This window comes from Trachypithecus francoisi, unplaced genomic scaffold (assembly GCF_009764315.1).
Source record: "Trachypithecus francoisi isolate TF-2019V2 unplaced genomic scaffold, Tfra_2.0 Lachesis_group3, whole genome shotgun sequence".
NCBI lineage: Eukaryota > Metazoa > Chordata > Mammalia > Primates > Cercopithecidae > Trachypithecus > Trachypithecus francoisi.
Window position 1 is genome coordinate 139,403,394 of NW_022681468.1, and position 17,853 is coordinate 139,421,246.

Sequence of the window (17,853 nt, forward strand, 5' to 3'; positions counted from 1 at the left end):
TAATACCTAATACAGGCCAGGCACAGTGGCTCACGCCTATAATCCCAACACTTTTTAGAGGATGGGAAGATGGCATGAGGCTGGGAGTTGGAGACCAGCCTAGGCAAAATAGTGAGACTCTATCTCTACTTAAAATAAAAAAATTAATAAAATGCCCGATACAACGTAAATAGTTGTTTAATTGCATTGTTTAAGGAATAATGACAAGTAAAGTCTATACATGTTTAGTATAGGCTCATATTTTTTTCTTGAATATATTTGATTCACCATTGGTTAAAACCATAAACGTGGATCCCACGGATACAAAAGGCCTACTATACATTCTTTTTCTATTCTTTCTTTCTTTCTTTTTTTTTTTGAGATGGTATCTCACTCTTTTGCCCAGGCTGGAGTGCAGTGGTGTGATCTCGGCTCACTGCAACCTCCGCCTCCTGAGTTCAAGCGATTCACCTGCCTCAGCCTCCAGAGTAGCTGGGACTACAGGTGTGTGCCACCATGCCCAGCTAATTTTTTGTATTTTTAGTAGAGACGAGGTTTCATTGTGTTAGCCAGGATGGTCTCCACCTCCTGACCTCGTGATCTGCCTGCCTTGGCCTCCTGCAGTGCTGGAATTTTAGGCATGAGCCACCATGCCCGGCCTCTTTTTCTATTCTTTAGAAAAAGAATATTACAGGTCGGGCGTGGTGGCTGATGCCTGAAATCCCAGCACTTGGGAGGCCAAGGCGGGTGGATCACCTGAGATCAGGAGTTCAAGATCAGCCTGGCCAACATAGTGAAACCCCATCTCTACTAAAAATACAAAAACTAGATGGGCATGGTGGCACGAGCCTGTAGTCCCAGCTACTTGGAAGGCTGAAGCAGGATAATCACCTAAACTTTGGAAGTGAAGGTTGCAGTGAGCCGAGATTGCGCCACTGCACTCCAGCCTGGGCGACAGAGCGAGACTCTGTCTCTAAAAAAGGAAAAAGAAAAATAATACTATAATAAATGTGATAAAATGCTTTTTCTTTTTTTTCTGAGACAGAGTCTCGCTCTGTCGCCCAGGCTGGAGTGCAGTGGCGCGATCTTGGCTCACTGCAAGTTTCGCCTCCCGGGTTCATGCCATTCTCCTGACTCAGCCTCCTGAGGAGCTGGGACTACAGACACCCGCCACCACACCCGGCTAATTTTTTGTATTTTTGGTAGAGACAAGGTTTCACCGTGTTAGCCAGAGTGGTCTCGATCTCCTGACCTCGTGATCCGCCCGCCTCGGCCTCCCAAAGTGCTGGGATTACAGGCGTGAGCCACTGCGCCTGGCCAATAAAATGCATTTTTTTAACTTGTTATGTGCAGTCACGCATCACTTAAGAATGGGGATATGTTCTCAGAGATGTGTTAAGCAATTTCGTTATGCTAGCACCATGGAGACCATGGAGTGTATTCAGACCTAGATGGTATAGTCTACTATATGCCTAGGCTATATGGTATAGCCTATTGCTTTTAGGCTATAAACCTCTATGGCATGTTATTGTACTAAATATGGTAGGCAGGTGTAACACAGTGGGAAATATGTGTTTAAATATATCTAAACAAGAAACAGGTACAGAAGTATGGTATAATATTATGGAACCACTGCATGTATGCATGTAGTTTGTCATTAATCAAAATGTGTGGCACATGACTGTACTATAAATTAGTCCTTTACCACTTTTTCAACAATGCAGGCACCTTTGGAAGATTTGAAACTGCATTTATTTCTCTTAAGACTTACGTGCTCTTGTCAGCGTAAGTTTTAATTTGGTTTATTTTATACCCCTAAAATATAGTTATTATTTATTTAGATTTGAACATTTTAACCTTGGCGTGGTGGCTCATGCCTGTACTCCCAGCACTTTTGGAGGCCTAGGCAGGAGGATTACTTGAGTTCAGGACTTTGAGACCAGCTTGAGCAACAAAGTGAGACCTTGTCTGTACTAAAATTCAAAAATATTAGCTAGGCATGGTGGTACACGCCTGTAGTCCCAGGTATTTGGGAGGCTGAAGCGGGAGGATCACTTGAGCCTAAGAAGTCGAGGCTGCAGTGAGCCCTGGACCATATCACCAAACTCTAGCCTGGGCAACACAGCCAGACCTTGCCTGTAAAACAAATAACAACAACAAAAACCATTTTAACCTCTACATTGTTCTGCCTGCCTCCGTGTTCTGATGAGAAAAAACTGTGCCAAACAGTGAGCTTATCATCTCTCCAAGTTTTTCTTTTCTCCTGGATCCCGATCCTACAAATTCTCACTGTGTTTGTACCCTGCTAGTGTCTTTTTTTTGCCCAAGCTGGAGTGCAGTGGCGCGATCTCAGCTCACTGCAACCTCCACCTCCTGGGTTCAAGAGCAAGAGGTTCTCCTGCTTCAGCCTCCCGAGTAGCTGGGATTACAGACAGGGTTTCACCATGTTGGCCAGGCTGGTCTGGAACTCTTGACCTCAAGTGATCCACCTGCCTCCGCCTCCACCTCCCAAAGTGTTAGGATTACAGGTGTGAGCCACCATGCTCGGCCACCTGCTCATGTCTTCATGCAGGTGTTCTTCTTTTTTCTAGTTTTTCTAGTTCTTGGGAGCAGAGTATGTCCAAACCAACCTAGCCTATCATTGTAGGAAGTGGAATTTCTCATTTATTTCTAATATAGTATTAAAACATTAACTTTAGACTGCTTCTCTAATACTACTTTATGTGCCCAAATATAACAATGAGTTAAACAAAACTGATACAGAAAGACTTACTGTAGAACAAATCCGGCTGGGCGCGGTGGCTCATGCCTGTAATTCCAGCACTTTGGGAAGCCAAGGCAGATGGATCACCTGAGGTCAGGAGTTCAAGACCACCCTGACCAACATGGCAAAACCCTGTCTCTACTAAAAATACAAAAATTAGCTGGGGCTAGTGGTGCGTACCTGTGATCCCAGCTACTCTGCTTGGGAGGCTGAGGCAGGAGAATCTCTTGAACCCAGGAGGCATTCCAGCCTGGGCGACAGAGCGAGACTCTGTCAAAAAAACAAAACAAAACAAAAACAAACAAATCCTATTTACAAAACATTCTTTGTCTGATTTGGTAGCTTATGCCTGTAATTCCAGCACTTTGGGAGGCTGAGATGGGCAGATCACTTGAGCTCAGGAATTCAAGACCAACCTGGGCAACATGGTGAAACCCTGTGTCTACAAAAAATACAAAAAAAATTAGCCATGCTAGGTGCCATGTGTCTATAATCCCAGTACTTTGACAGGCTGAGGTGGTCAGATCACTTGAGCCCAGGAGTTCAAGACCAGCCTGGGCAATATGGTGAAACCTTGTCTGTATAAAAAAATACAAAAAAAAAAAAAAATTAGCCATCCAGGGTCCGTGTGTCTGTAGTCCCAGCTGCTTGGGAGGCTGAGGTGGGAGGATGGCTTGAGCCTGGGAGGCAGAGGCTGCAGTGAGCTGAGGTGGCGCCACTGCACTCCAGCCTGGGCAACAGAACCTGACTGTGTCTCAAAAAAACAAAACAAAACCAAAGTATTCTTAAGGGACTCCGGAGTCGTCTTCTCAGTTTTATGGAATTCTGGGATTTTTTGGGCTTCATTTCTTTTGCTTTTTTTTTGTTTTGAGACGCAGTTTCACTCTTGTTGCCCAGGCTGGAGTGCAATGGCGCAATCTCGGCTCCCTGCAACCTCTGTCTCCCGGGTTCAAGGGATTCTCTTGCCTCAGCCTCCCAAGTAGCTGGGATTACAAGCGCTCACACCTAGCTAATTTTTTGTATTTAGTAGAGACGGGGTGTCACTATGTTGGTCAGGCCGGTCTCGAACTCTTGACCTCAGGTGATCCACCTGCCTCGGCCTCCCAAAGTGCTGGGATTACAGGCGTGAGCCACTGTGCCTGGCCTCTTGGCTTCATTTGTTTGTCAGTACTGAGATTTTCAGTGGTGTTTGGTCTTTGTAAAGGAATGGGAAATACATCATTTCCCATATAAGGAAATTTTGTTCCCTTATATGGGAATAAGGTTTCTTATAGATGATTTTAAATGTCTTAATGTCTGAATATTTGAAGTTTCTTATGAGCTACTTCATATATGTGCTTTAGGCCAAGAGAATGAATTAATGTGAGTATAGCAAGTATGTCTTGTGGTATCACTTAAACAGGAAGTTAATTTTTAAAATCTTTCAAACCAGAAGAAGTTATTTCACACACAATAGCTCTTTTTTCTATTTTTCTTTTTCTTTTTTTTTTGTTTTTGAGATGGAGTCTCGCTCTGTTGCCCAGGCTGAAGTGTAGTGGCGCGATCTCGGCTCACTGCAAGTTCCGCCTCCCGGGTTCACGCCATTCTCCTGTCTCAGCCTACCGAGTAGCTGGGACCACAGGCGCCCACCACCACACCTGGCTAATTTTTTCTATGTTTTAGTAGAGATGGGGTTTCACTGTGCTAGCCAGGATGGTCTTGATCTCCTGACCTCATGATCCGCCTGCCTCGGCCTCCCAAAGTGCTGGGATTACAGGCATGAGCCATCGCGCCCGGCCTTTTTTTTCTATTTTTCTATAGAAAGGTGTTTTCAAAAATTAAACTGGAGAATCCATCCGAACACCATGAAATGTTGATTATGATTTTCTGATTATTTCTCAGTCTGATCAAATCCAGTTAATTACAGCAAAGAAAATAATCATCTATATTAAATGTATCTTTTAAAATTTTACTCCATAGTCGCAATTCATTATTTGGACTAGATCATTGCCAAACCAGATAATTCGGTATTTGTCTCTTTTCGTAGCAAGAGCCTTAGAAGCCTCCATTTTTTCTCCCATAATTCCCTTTTTTTCCTTTTCCGATCCTCTTCAGCCAGTCTTAATGCTTCTCACTCACTGTGTAGTCATAGTTAAAGAAGGCAATAAATACTGCAGGTACCTTGGTAAATTGGGTCAGTGGTAATTGAGTTTAAACGGAAAGAGTAACATTTGTGTCTAAATGTTTAAAAGTTAGTTTTACTATTTCTTTAGATCTCACCGAATTATTTTTTTCAACTTTAAAATCATTTGCTATTGCTTATTCCTTGTAGTATAAATATATTGAAAATAGCCTGTGAAATCTCTTTTTACATAATCTGATTCATATAAAATTTTCCAAAGTCATATAATGTCACATTATGAAACCTGTGAACATTTTCAATTATTTTGGCCTTTTAAAATCTGTTTCTAGTATGTTAGGCTATCATATGACACCAAACCTGAAGTCATTCTGCAACTTCTGCTTAAAGAATGGCAAATGGAATTACCCAAACTTGTTATCTCTGTACATGGGGGCATGCAGAAATTTGAGCTTCACCCACGAATCAAGCAGTTGCTTGGAAAAGGTCTTATTAAAGCTGCAGTTACAACCGGAGCCTGGATTTTAACTGGAGGAGTAAACACAGGTAATGTGATGATTATACCAATTTTATTTAGTGTGTTTTATTTATTTATTTATTTATTTTTTTGAGACAGACTCTCACTTGTTGCCAGGCTGGAGTGCAGTGGCACAGTCTCGGCTCACGGCAACCTCTGCCTCCCAGTACAGTAATATTTTGAGGTATTATCACATATATAAAGGCCCTGTCTCCAACCACAGTCATATTTTGTGGTATTGGAAGTTAGGGGACACAATACAGCCCATAAGAAGTAATAATGGGCCAGGCATGGTGGTTCATGCCTATAATCCCAGCACTTTGGGGGGCTGAGGTGGGAGAATTACTTGAGCCTAGGAGTTCAAAACTAGCCTGGGCAACATGGTAAGACACTTTCTACAAAAAAAAAAAAAAAAGATTAGCCAGGCATGGTGGTATGTGCCTACCATCCTAGCTACTTGGGAGGCTGAAGTGGGAGGATCACTTGAGCCCAGGAGGTCAGGGTTGCAGTGAGCCAAGCCATGATCACACCACTACAGTCCAGCCTGGGCAATAGAGTGAGACCCTGACTCCCTCCCTGAAAAAGAAGTGATAATGAGGAGTTATATGCTCTTTGGAACTGCCTTTTATACTTTTCTCTCTCATTTTTGACCGAAGTAGACTTTCGTCATTGTTTATTGCGTGTGTGTGTGTGTGTGTGTGTGTGTTTTGCGTATGGTCCTGTGCCACGGAGCTGCATTCTTAATTTTTTCTAAATGATGTGTAGAGCAGTAATAAAAAACCTACTGTTACTTAGAGGAGAAATGCAAAAACGGACTAGACCTAGTAACATTAAAAAAGTGTTGTATGTGTTTCTGGCATTTGTAGTGATTTGATATTGTGGGGTTTAGTGGTTTTTGTTCCTTTTTGGTCCTTGTGTATTCTTTTGTAGGTTTGGCTATGACCTTGTTTTAAGTTTGTTATGACTTTGTTGCGTTATATCTTGTATGTGTAAAGAAATATATCACATATTACAGTGGTACAGATTGAGCACAGGATTGTTCTGAACACAATAAAGACTGTAATCCCAGACCTTTGGGAGGCTGAGGCATGAGCCCAAGAGTTCAAGACCCGCCTGTCTCTACCAAAAAAAAAAAAAAATTAGCCGATTGCCTTAGCATGCACCTGTAGTCCCACCTGCTGGGGAGGCTCACAAGGGAGGATCGCTTGAGTCCAGGAGTTTGAGGCTGCAGTGAGCTGTCATTGCACCACTGCACTGTTTCCTGGGTGACCCTGTCTTTAAGAAAATAAAAAAACAAAATGAGTAAACTTTTTTTATGAGCAGGTGTGGCAAAACATGTTGGAGATGCCCTCAAAGAACATGCTTCCAGATCATCTCGAAAGATTTGCACTATCGGAATAGCTCCATGGGGAGTGATTGAAAACAGAAATGATCTTGTTGGGAGAGATGTAAGAATTATTTTTAAAATGTCTTATGTTTGAAATTATATATAAACAAAATTATAGTAAGAATAGTGCCAGTTTAAAATATTCATGATTATATGATACTTTTCAAATTAAGTTTAAAAGGTATTTTCCTGAGGTTTACTTCTGATTTTTTTGAAAATGAATAAATATAAATAATTCATAACTATAAATAAGTTCATAAATATAAATGCTGTTATAGTGTTGGCACATTTTGCTTTCCGTCTTTTATGTATAAAATTATTTCACATTTTCCATATATGCTAGTCTTTGTAATTAATTTTTAATGACTACGTGACATGAGAATTAATTTTATTCTCACTAAGAATAGGGAATAGGAGTTAAATCCTAGTGTTTTGTTTGAATAGGTTAAAGACTTGTGAATTGGTTATAGATATTTATCAAGACTGTTAAAAAGAATTACTGGCTGGGTGCAGTGGCTCATGCGTGTAATCCCAGCACTTTGGAGGCCGAGGTGGGCCAATCGCTGGAGATCAGGAGTTCGAGACCAGCCTGGCCAACATGGTGAAACCCCATCTCTACTACAAATACAAAAATTAACTGGATGTGGTGGCCTTTACCACCTAGCTACTTGGGAGGCTGAGGCGGGAGAATTGCTTGAAATTGGGAGGCAGAGGTTGCAGTGAGCCGAGATTGCCCCATTGCATTCCAGCCTAGGTGACAAAACATAACTCCATCTCATACATGCATGCATGCATACATACATACATACATAAAATTACTGAATTATAACGATCACTTTCAAGTGTTATTAAATTTCTAATGTCAGTTTTAAAGAGTCTACTCATGGCTAAAATATGATATTTTATTGTTTTTTACCGTGTCTTTTTTTTTTTTTTTTTTTTTTTGAGTTGGAGTTTTGCTCTTGTTGTCCAGGCTGGAGTGCAGTGGTGCGATCTGGGCTCACTGCAACTTCCACCTTCTGGGTTCAAGTGATTCTCCTGCCTCAGCCTCCTGAGTAGCTAGGATTACAGGCACCCGCCACTACGCCTGGCTAATTTTTGTAGTTTTTAGTAGAGACGGGGTTTCACTGTGTTGGCCAGGCTGGTCTTGAACTCCTGACCTCAGGTAATCCACCCACCTCGGCCTCCCAAAGTGCTGGGATTACAGGCATGGGTCACTGTGCCTGGCCACAATATCTTTTATATGTTGTAGCTTATTCACTTAATAATCTGATAATAGTTTGTTTGCACTATTTACTTATTTACTGCTTCTGTCTTTGCATGTGATGATGAAATACGTAATTCCGCAGTATGGGTCAAGATACTATTTCAACCCATTATTGATTAATCTTCAGTTGCTTTTAAAAGCTTATGCTTTTTGATACATTCTCTATGATTTCGTATTTCTGCGTGTAAAATAGAATTTTACTTCTTTCTTGTCTTTACGGATTATTTCAAAATTTATTTTACATCATATTGTATTTAATCCTGCTCACTAACTCTTTTGTTTGCTGTTGTTTAGGTGGTTGCTCCTTATCAAACCTTACTGAACCCCCTGAGCAAGTTGAATGTTTTGAATAATCTACATTCCCATTTTATATTGGTGGATGATGGCACTGTTGGGAAGTATGGGGCAGAAGTCAGACTGAGAAGAGAACTTGAAAAAACTATTAATCAGCAAAGAATTCATGCTAGTAAGTGAATTCATAAATTTGTTATTGTTGAAATTGTTCTGGGCTGTACTAATAGCTAAATTCAAAGAAGGCAGAATGTTCTTTGAAGTGCTCTTTCTTACATAGCGAGATAACATGTGAAACAACCAACAGTGGTTAATCTTAGACAAAATGATAAGACCAAGGAAAAGAGGTCAAAATTGGGTACTCGGTTATCAAGGCTAAAACCAAAAAAGGTTCATTGGAAGTTCTGTTATTGCAATTCCATTTCAGCCCAAGGAATTCATAAATATTCCTTTTTTTGTTTTTTGAGACGGAGTCTTGCTCTGTCGCCCAGGCTGGACTACAGTGGCGCAATCTTGGCTCACTGCAAGCTCTGTTTCCCAGGTTCATGCCATTCTCCTGCCTCAGCCTCCAGGGTAGCTGGGACTACAGGTGCCCGCCTCCACACCTGGCTAATTTTTTGTATTTTTAGTAGAGACGGGGTTTCACTGTGTTAGCCAGGATGGTCTTGATCTCCTGACTTCATGATCTGCCCATCTCGACTTCCCAAAGTGCTGGGATTACAGACGTAAACCACTACGCCTGGCCCATAAATATTCTTAACGTGTGATTTATTACAATACATGGCTGTGAAATTCAAAATTGAAAACTAAAAGGGAAAAAAAATCACTGAAAGAAATAAATCAGCTTAAAATTTATGAAATGAGTATCACTGTTTGGCTAAATGTGTCTTAAAAATTGTATTCCTGGGACTGATTTTCCTTTCTAACCATGTCTGAATTTTCCGGTTCAACATCTACATTTTTATTTCAAATAGAGGAAAATTTGTAACCTAAGGACCCCAAGAAGTTGAGCTCTGTGACAAAGTGAAATAGAAATTAAAAAACTACAGAACAGTGTTTATAGATTATGGTGGAGTCAAAGCTTTTGCTAAAAGTTAAGAATGGGCTGGGCATGGTGGCTCACGCCTGTAATCACGGCACTTTGGGCGGCCGAGGTGGGTGGATTACCTGAGGTCGAGAGTGCTAGACCAGCCTGACCAATATGGTGAAACCCTGTCTCTCCTAGAAATACAAAAATTAGCCGGGTATGGTGGTGTGCGCTTGTAGTCCCAGCTTCTTGGGAGGCTGAGACAGGATAATTGTTTGAGTCCAGTAGGTGGAGGCTGCAGTGAGCTGAGATGACGTCACTGAATTCCAGCCTGGGTGACAGAGCAAGACTCCATCTCAAAAAAAAAAAAAAAAAAGTTAAGAATTGTTTATAGTCGGCCGGGCGCGGTGGCTCAAGCCTGTAACCCCAGCACTTTGGGAGGCCGAGACGGGCGGATCACGAGGTCAGGAGATCGAGACCATCCTGGCTAACACGGTGAAACCCCGTCTCTACTAAAAATACAAAAAACTAGCTGGGCGAGGTGGCGGGCGCCTGTAGTCCCAGCTGCTCGGGAGGCTGAGGCAGGAGAATGGCGTGAACCCGGGAGGCGGAGCTTGCAGTGAGCTGAGATCCGGCCACTGCACTCCAGTCCGGGCGACAGAGCGAGACACCGCCTCAAAAAAAAAAAAAAAAAAAAAAAAAGAATTGTTTATAGTCCTATAGTTACCTTTTGTTTTTTTCTTTTTCTCAGTGCCACAAGTTACTGTAAAAGCAAAAATTCGTATTCTTCACTAATTTTTTTCTGTTGCTCTTCTAGAGATCTTGGAATTTTATTGATCAGTTCCAGTTATGTAATACTGTCATCAATTTCTTCTTTAATTTTTTATTTTTTTAATTTTTTTTGAGTTAAAGTCTTGCACTGTTGCCCTGGCTGTTGTGCAGTGGCCCGATCTCAGCTCACTGCAACTTCCGCCGCCTAGGTTCAAGCGATTCTTGTGCCCCAGGCTCCAGAGTAGCTAGGATTACAGGCACTCGCCACCATGCCCAGCTAATTTTTTGTATTGTTGGTAGAGAGGGGGTTTCACTATGTTGGCCAGACTGTTCTTGATCGCCTGACCTCATGATCCGCCTGCCTCGGCCTCCCGAAGTGCTGGAATTACAGGCACGAGCCACTGCACCCAGCCGTCCTTTTTTTTTTTTTTTTGAGACGGTCTTGCTCTGTCGCCCAGGCTGGAGTACAGCAGCCTGATCTCGGCTCACTGCAACCTTCACCTTCTGGGTTCAAGCGATTCTCCTGCCTCAGCCTCTCGAGTAGCTGGGACTTCAGGCGCTTGCCACTATGCCCGGCTACTTTTTTGTATTTTTAGTATAAATGGAGTTTCACTGAGTTAGCCAGGATGGTCTCCATCTTCTGACCTCATGATCTGCCCGTCTGGGCCTTCCAAAGTGCTGGGATTACAGACATGAGCCATTTCTTTTTTCTTTTTTACAAACCTTTCATGTGGCGTCATTAATTTTATTTATTTATTTATTTACTTGTGTGATGGAGTCTCACTCTGTCAGCGGACTGGAGTGCAGTGGCATGATCTTGGCTCACTGCAGCCTCTGCCTCCTAGGTTCAGGTGATTCTTCTGCCTCAGCCTCCCGAGTAGCTGGGACTACAGGCACGTGCCACCACGCCTGACTAATTTTTTGTATTTTTAGTAGAGACAGAGTTTCACTGTGTTAGCAGGATGGTCTGGATCATCTCCTGACCTGGTGATCCGCCTGCTTTGGCCTCCTGAAGTGCTGGGATTACAGGCATGAGCCACTGCACCTGGCCAAGACTATCATTAATTTCTATTTTAATGTCTCATTTGGAATCAGAAATACATGTTTTAAAAACGAATAAAAATCCATGTGAGAAGTTCAACTAATGTATTAAAAAGCAAACTAAAAAATTAGTGTTTTACATTTCTCATCAAGAGCTCAATAAAATATGGAAAACAAATTTTTACTTTTAAGTAGTGAATATATACATTATTTGATGTCTATTATATATTGGATTTTCTATTTTTGTCATTTAGAGAACAACCTTTAAGATAGTGACAAAGTGGCTGGGCGCGGTGGCTCAAGCCTGTAATCCCAGCACTTTGGGAGGCCGAGACGGGCGGATCACGAGGTCGGGAGATCGAGACCATCCTGGCTAACAGGGTGAAACCTCGTCTCTACTAAAAATACAAAAAACTAGCCGGGCGAGGTGGCGGGCGCCTGTAGTCCCAGCTACTCGGGAGGCTGAGGCAGGAGAATGGCGTAAACCCGGGAGGCGGAGCTTGCAGTGAGCTGAGATTGTGCCACTGCACTCCAGCCTGGGCGACAGAGCGAGACTCCGTCTCAAAAAAAAAAAAAAAAAAAGATAGTGACAAAGTATTCATTATTAATGTAGTTATGTGAACTGATATCAAGTGGTGTGCTTAAAGTCAAGTCAACATAGTCTTAGAAATTATGTTTTTACTTTTTATTTTAATTTTTTTTTCAGTAAAATCTGAAATTAGAGTACTGTATTTTGCCTAATTTTTTTTCTTGGAAAGAAACTTGCTTGTGATTAAATAATTTTTTAATTTAACTTTGCTCTTTTTAGGGATTGGCCAAGGTGTCCCTGTGGTAGCACTTATATTTGAGGGTGGGCCAAATGTTATCCTCACAGTTCTTGAATATCTTCAGGAAAGCCCCCCTGTTCCAGTAGTTGTATGTGAAGGAACAGGCAGAGCTGCAGATCTACTAGCATATATTCATAAACAAACAGAAGAAGGAGGGTAAGTGTATGACAACATTTTAATTTATTTAATTAATTAATTTATTTATTTATGATACGAAGTCTTGCTCTATCTCCCAGCCTGGATGGAGTGCAATGGTGCAGTCTTGGTATACTACAACCTCCGCCTCCCAGGTTTAAGCGATTCTCCTGCCACAGCCTCCCAAGTAGCTGTGATTACATGCATGAACTACCATGTCTGGCTAATTTTTGTATTTTTTTTTTTTAGTAGAGATGGGGTTTCACTGTCTTGGCCAGGCTAGTCTTGAATTCCTGACCTCAAGTGATCCACCCACCTCAGCCTCCCAAAGTGCTGGGATTACAGGCGTGAGCCACCGTGCCTGGCCCATTTTAATTAATTTATTAAAGTGGCTTGTGGTATTTAGAATACAGTGTTGGATTCCTTCCTGTGTTTTTTGAACATGAAAATTTTAAGTTTAATACAATACTTTGTTAAGCGTTGAGGAAATAGCCTGACTCATATGTTATTGGAAGAAATTAAAACCATCTTCATGGAACACAATTTTGTAAGATCTATCAAACCTGGAGGCACTTATCTTTTAACCTAGTAGTTTCATTTCTGGGAATTGTTCCTACAGGTGTACATCTGTGAAATAATGTATGTATAAAGCTACTCATTACGGGGTTCTTTGTAAAAGATTGAAACAGAATAGAACATGAGAAGACTAGATTAGTTATGGTGTATCTATACAAAGAAATGGTTTATAGCTGAGTAAGGATGGTTTTGAGGAGATTACCAAAATATGTATATGCAAAAAGGAAGGTGCAGAGAAGCATATATATTGTGCCACTTTTTATATAGAATAAAAGGAGAGGGGATAATTATTTGTATATGCAGAAAGATATCTTGGAAAGTTATATAAGTAAATGATTCCTGAAAATAGTTGTGATAGAACTGGGCAGATGAAAGACAGTGGGAAGGAGACTTTCACTATTAATTTTAATATTTTAGCATTTTATATTTTCTGCTATATTTTTGAGCCATGAAAATGTATTAAGTATTCAAAAAAGAAAAATGTGAGTGCCTATGTTTAAGAACATCGTGGTGGAATACTAGTTTATACATCATAATATCTTCAAATTATTTTTATACAATATCTTATGTGAGTACTGATATTGCCACATATACTTTTTGATAAAATTCACAAAGTAATTCAAAGAGAAAAATCACTCCATTTCATTTATTTTCCTTCTAAGATTTGTGTTGGGAGTCTCATGAAGTAGAAAATAATCCCACCCAAGGTGAAGTATGTAATGTTAATACATTGTTTTCAAAGGTCTTACATGAATCTACCTGTACTTCATGTTGATCTTACAAATAATGGAAGATGAAATCAGTGAATTATGTTTCCTTTTATTCCAGGAATCTTCCTGATGCAGCAGAGCCTGATATTATTTCCACTATCAAAAAAACATTAACTTTGGCCAGAATGAAGCAGTTCATTTATTTCAAACACTGATGGAGTGCATGAAAAGAAAGGAGCTTGTGAGTGGATTTCAGCTGATAGGCCTTTTTTCTTTCATTCAAAATACATTCTAAATTTGTGAAATACGTTTGTTTGTATTTGGATTTTAAACTTTGAAATCTTTATTAACTGTAAAAATATGTCATTTATTGGTCTGTTCAAGTTGAGAGGTATCATAGAAGGAGGCCTGTAGATTTTTATACGGTATTGAGACTGTGTATTTGTGCTTCTGTTTTAGGAAAAGTTTTAGGAAAAGTAACTAGGTCTCAACAGATAATGTTTGGTACCAAGGAAGAACTATAAAGAGTTGTTTATGGTTTCTGTAATAAAATATTTTGAAAAAAATTTTTAATGTGCTTAAGCCTATTAAATTAAAGATCAGTGCTGCTTTGTTTCAGTCATGTAAACATGGGCTTAAGTTTTCAGAGATAAAAATTTTTTAGCAAGCCTATAAATAGATATATAACATGATTTGATTTGCTGTATTTTTCATTGCAATTTTTTGTAAACTATGAAATAAAGTTGGCCAAAAATTTTGTATTGCGGTTATAATAATGTTTCACTTTCTTTTCTTTGTTTTTTTTGTTTGTTTGTTTTTTGGTTTTTGGTTTTTTGAGACAGAGTCTTGCTCCATTGCTCAAGCTGGAGTGCTGTGGTGCAATCTCAGCTCACTGCAACCTCCATCTCCCGGATGCAAGCGATTCTCTCCCGCCTCAGCCTCCCAAGTAGCTGGGACTACAGGCATACACCATCATGCCTGGCTAATTTTTGTATTTTCCCTAGAGACGGTGTTTCACTGTGTTGGCCAGGTTGGTCTCAAACTCTTAACCTCAGGTGATCCACCCACTTTGGCCTCCCAAATTGCTGGGATTACAAGCATGAGCCATGGGCCTGGCCATCTTTCACTTTATGAAAAATGTTATTAAATTACAATTTCTGAAATGGTGCTATGTTTCAAGTAATTTAAGGACATTTACAGTAAAAAGACTGACCGAAACAAACATTTATCTTTCAAGAATACATACATTATGTGAACATGTAAATGTTCATTCTGTGGAAGGAACTGTAGGATTTATTTGCCTCAGCCCCTAAATTTCTTACTTTAGTAAGGGCCATAAGATAGGTCAGAATATCATATGAAAGCAAATATTTTTAGTATTTTTGCCATTTTATTTGGTAAATGATAAAGTTTTTAAAATTTTTTGGTTTTTTTGGTTGAAATAAAGTTACTAACTGTATACATAAATATATTATGTGTATGTATGTTTATGTATACATAATACATAGATTCCTAGATGCATATATATGTATTTTGCCCCCCCATAGAGTTTGATATTACTGGGTCTTATGATGCCTTTGTTTTAAAAATAGAAAGGCATAATGTTATGAATTTATCTTTAAATAGATCACTGTTTTCCATATTGGGTCAGATGAACATCAAGATATAGATGTAGCAATACTTACTGCACTGCTTAAAGGTAAGCCTCTAAGAACTTTTTTATTTGTAAAACCTTTTATTTATTTTATGTATGGATGTGTGTGTGTGTATGTGTATATGTGTATGTTTGTAAAATATAGAAACATTTAACATGGCTAAATACTTGCAAAGTGAATTTTCAGTCATTTTTCTTTGTGAAAAATACAATGTTGGTTTTCTTGGCAGTAAGGTAACTTTTGATTTAATCTTGTAGAATTTAAAAAATAAAAGTTTTTAGCAAGGTTTATGCCACCAAACCTATTTAATAGTCCTATTAAGAATGTCTAACATCCTGAGCCAGGCACGGTGGCTCACACCTGTGATCCCAACACTTTGAGAGCCAAAGCAGGAGGATCACTTGAGGCCAGGAGTTCAAGACCAGCCTAGACAAGATAGACCCATCTCTACAAAAAATTTAAAAATTACCTGGGCATGGTGGCATGTGCCTGTAGTCCCAGCTACTTGGGAGGTTGAGGTGGAATCACTTGAGCCTGGAAGGTTGAGGCTGCAGTGAGCTGTGATCATGCCGCTGTACTCCAGTCTGGGCAATAGAGCAAGACCCTATTTCACAACAAACAAAAATTAGCTGGGCATGGTGGTGTGCACTCTGTAGTCCCAGCTGTTCAGGAGGCTGAAGCGGAAGGATTGCTTGAGCCTAGGGTTTGAGGTTACAGTGAGCCATTATCACACCACTGCACTCCAGCCTGGGTGAGAGCAAGATCCTGTCTCTAAAAATAAATAAAAATGTGTCACTTTCTTAATCAACTGAAAAATAAGTGTTTAAAGGTTATAAAGCATTAGTTGATAGAATTTAAAGATAGGATTTTAAAACATGCTCTCTTCATTATGAAGGGAAAGTTTGAAAGCTAGTGGTATCTTCTAGGACTAAGGGATTGAAGCACACACACACACTGATCCTCTCATTGTCTCCCCAAAGACATCCAACAGATACAACAACATTATAGTGAAATATCTTCTCAGAAATTAGGAACTATGACAGTATCCCATCTGTCTGCCTGAAAGTTAGTGTGGAGTGATATGCAGGAACCCATCACATTAAGAGGATACTGTCCTTTTATTTACAAGAATTTTCTTGCATATTAGACCATAATAAATTGCCAATACATTAAGCATTTTAAAAATACTGTGATAAAATATATTTATATCATCTGGGATCATGGTATCAAGAGATCACAAGTGATAGGAAACCTACCAAAAAGGAAAAAAAAATAATAAATGGAATTGCATAAAAATAAGGCTGCGTCGGCTGACTCACACCTGTAATCCCAGCAATTTGGGAGACTGAGGCAGGTGGATCACTTGAGGTCAGGAGTTCAAGATCATCCTGGCCAACATGGTGAAACCTCGTCTCTACTAATAATACAAAAATTAGCCGGGGGTGGTAGTGGGAGCCTTTAGTCCCAGCTACTCTGGAGGCTGAGGCACAAGAATTGCTTGAACCTGGGAGGCAGAGGTTGCAGTGAGCCAGGATCATACCACTGCACTACAGCCTGGGTGACAGAGTGAAACTGTGTCTCAGAAAAATAAATAAATAAATAAAAAGGTTAAAAAGAAAGTACCATATTCATTATTTACCATGTACCTTTCTGTGTATTAACCACTGTATTTAAGTGGTTTACATTATCTCATTTTATTCCTACGAATCAGATTTCCTGTGGTTTTACTCATTTTATAGATGAGGAAACTAAGGAGTAGAAATGTTAAGTGGAGGGATCAAAAAGAGTGTTAAAAATTAATAAGAAAAAGATGACTACCTCGTGGAAAAATGGGTCAGAACTTATGTAATAGATAATTAGTAGAGGAATCCAAATACTTAGAGAAAATATGGAAGGATGGCCAATGTTACAGTAATACATTTTGGGGAGGCTGAGACAAGCAGATCGCTTGAGCCCAGGAGTTTGAGATCAGTCTGGGCAACTTGGCAAAACCCTGTCTCTACAAAAACTACAAAAATTAGCCTGGTGTGGTGCCATGCACCAGTGGTCCCAGCTACTTGAGAGGCTGAGGTGGGAGGGTCAGTTGAGCCCAGGAGGCAGAGGTTACAGTGAACCAAGCCCACGCTACTGCACCCCAGCCTGGACAACAGGGAGAGACCTGGTCTCAAAAAAGAAAAGAAGGAAACTCCCCTCTCCATGACACATGGAGAAATGGTTATGTTTGTACCCCTCCCCTGGTAGATGGTAGAAGCGATCTGAAGTATTTTGGAGTGTATCAAAAACCTTAAAGTATATATCCTTGTACCTAGTAATTTGACTTCTAGAATATCATCCTATTTGAATAATCAAGCATGTGCACAAAAAACATACTCAGCAAAAAATTCAAAATAACTTGAATATCTACCATTTGAAGTATTTGTTAAATAAATTGTGGCTCACCTAAGTATATATAAGGTAGATTTATACATAATTTTAAGAAGAACCAAGGTACGATATCCAGGTACATAAAGCAAGCTACTGAACACTTTTGTAGTTTGAACCCATTTTTGAATAAAAAATGGAAAGTTTATGTATGGGCTTGTATATGCACAGAAAAGTACCTGACAGGCTGTTTTCAGAATCCTGATAGTGCTCTCTCTGTGATAGAAACAGTTCATCTTTGTTTTCTTCTCATTTTTCTGCATTTCTAAACGTTTGCAATGAATGGGAATATGTTGTTTGTAGTTGGAAAGGTAAAATTCTTAACCCTGGGGCTTATCTTATCTCTCTGAGGCAGGCTACTTCTGA

At 40.0% G+C, this 17,853-nt stretch overlaps 1 protein-coding gene across 1 annotated transcript in view; it reads left to right on the plus strand.

Annotated features, from left to right (window-relative positions):
• TRPM7 (transient receptor potential cation channel subfamily M member 7) overlaps positions 1 to 17,853 on the plus strand; it is a 132,763-nt gene that overhangs the window by 43,782 nt on the left and 71,128 nt on the right. Inside the window, 7 exon segments of the mRNA XM_033190126.1 lie at positions 5,195 to 5,408; positions 6,703 to 6,827; positions 8,328 to 8,499; positions 11,972 to 12,146; positions 13,530 to 13,579; positions 13,582 to 13,652; positions 15,038 to 15,110. Of these exon segments, the coding sequence (XP_033046017.1) occupies positions 5,195 to 5,408; positions 6,703 to 6,827; positions 8,328 to 8,499; positions 11,972 to 12,146; positions 13,530 to 13,579; positions 13,582 to 13,652; positions 15,038 to 15,110 (880 nt within the window).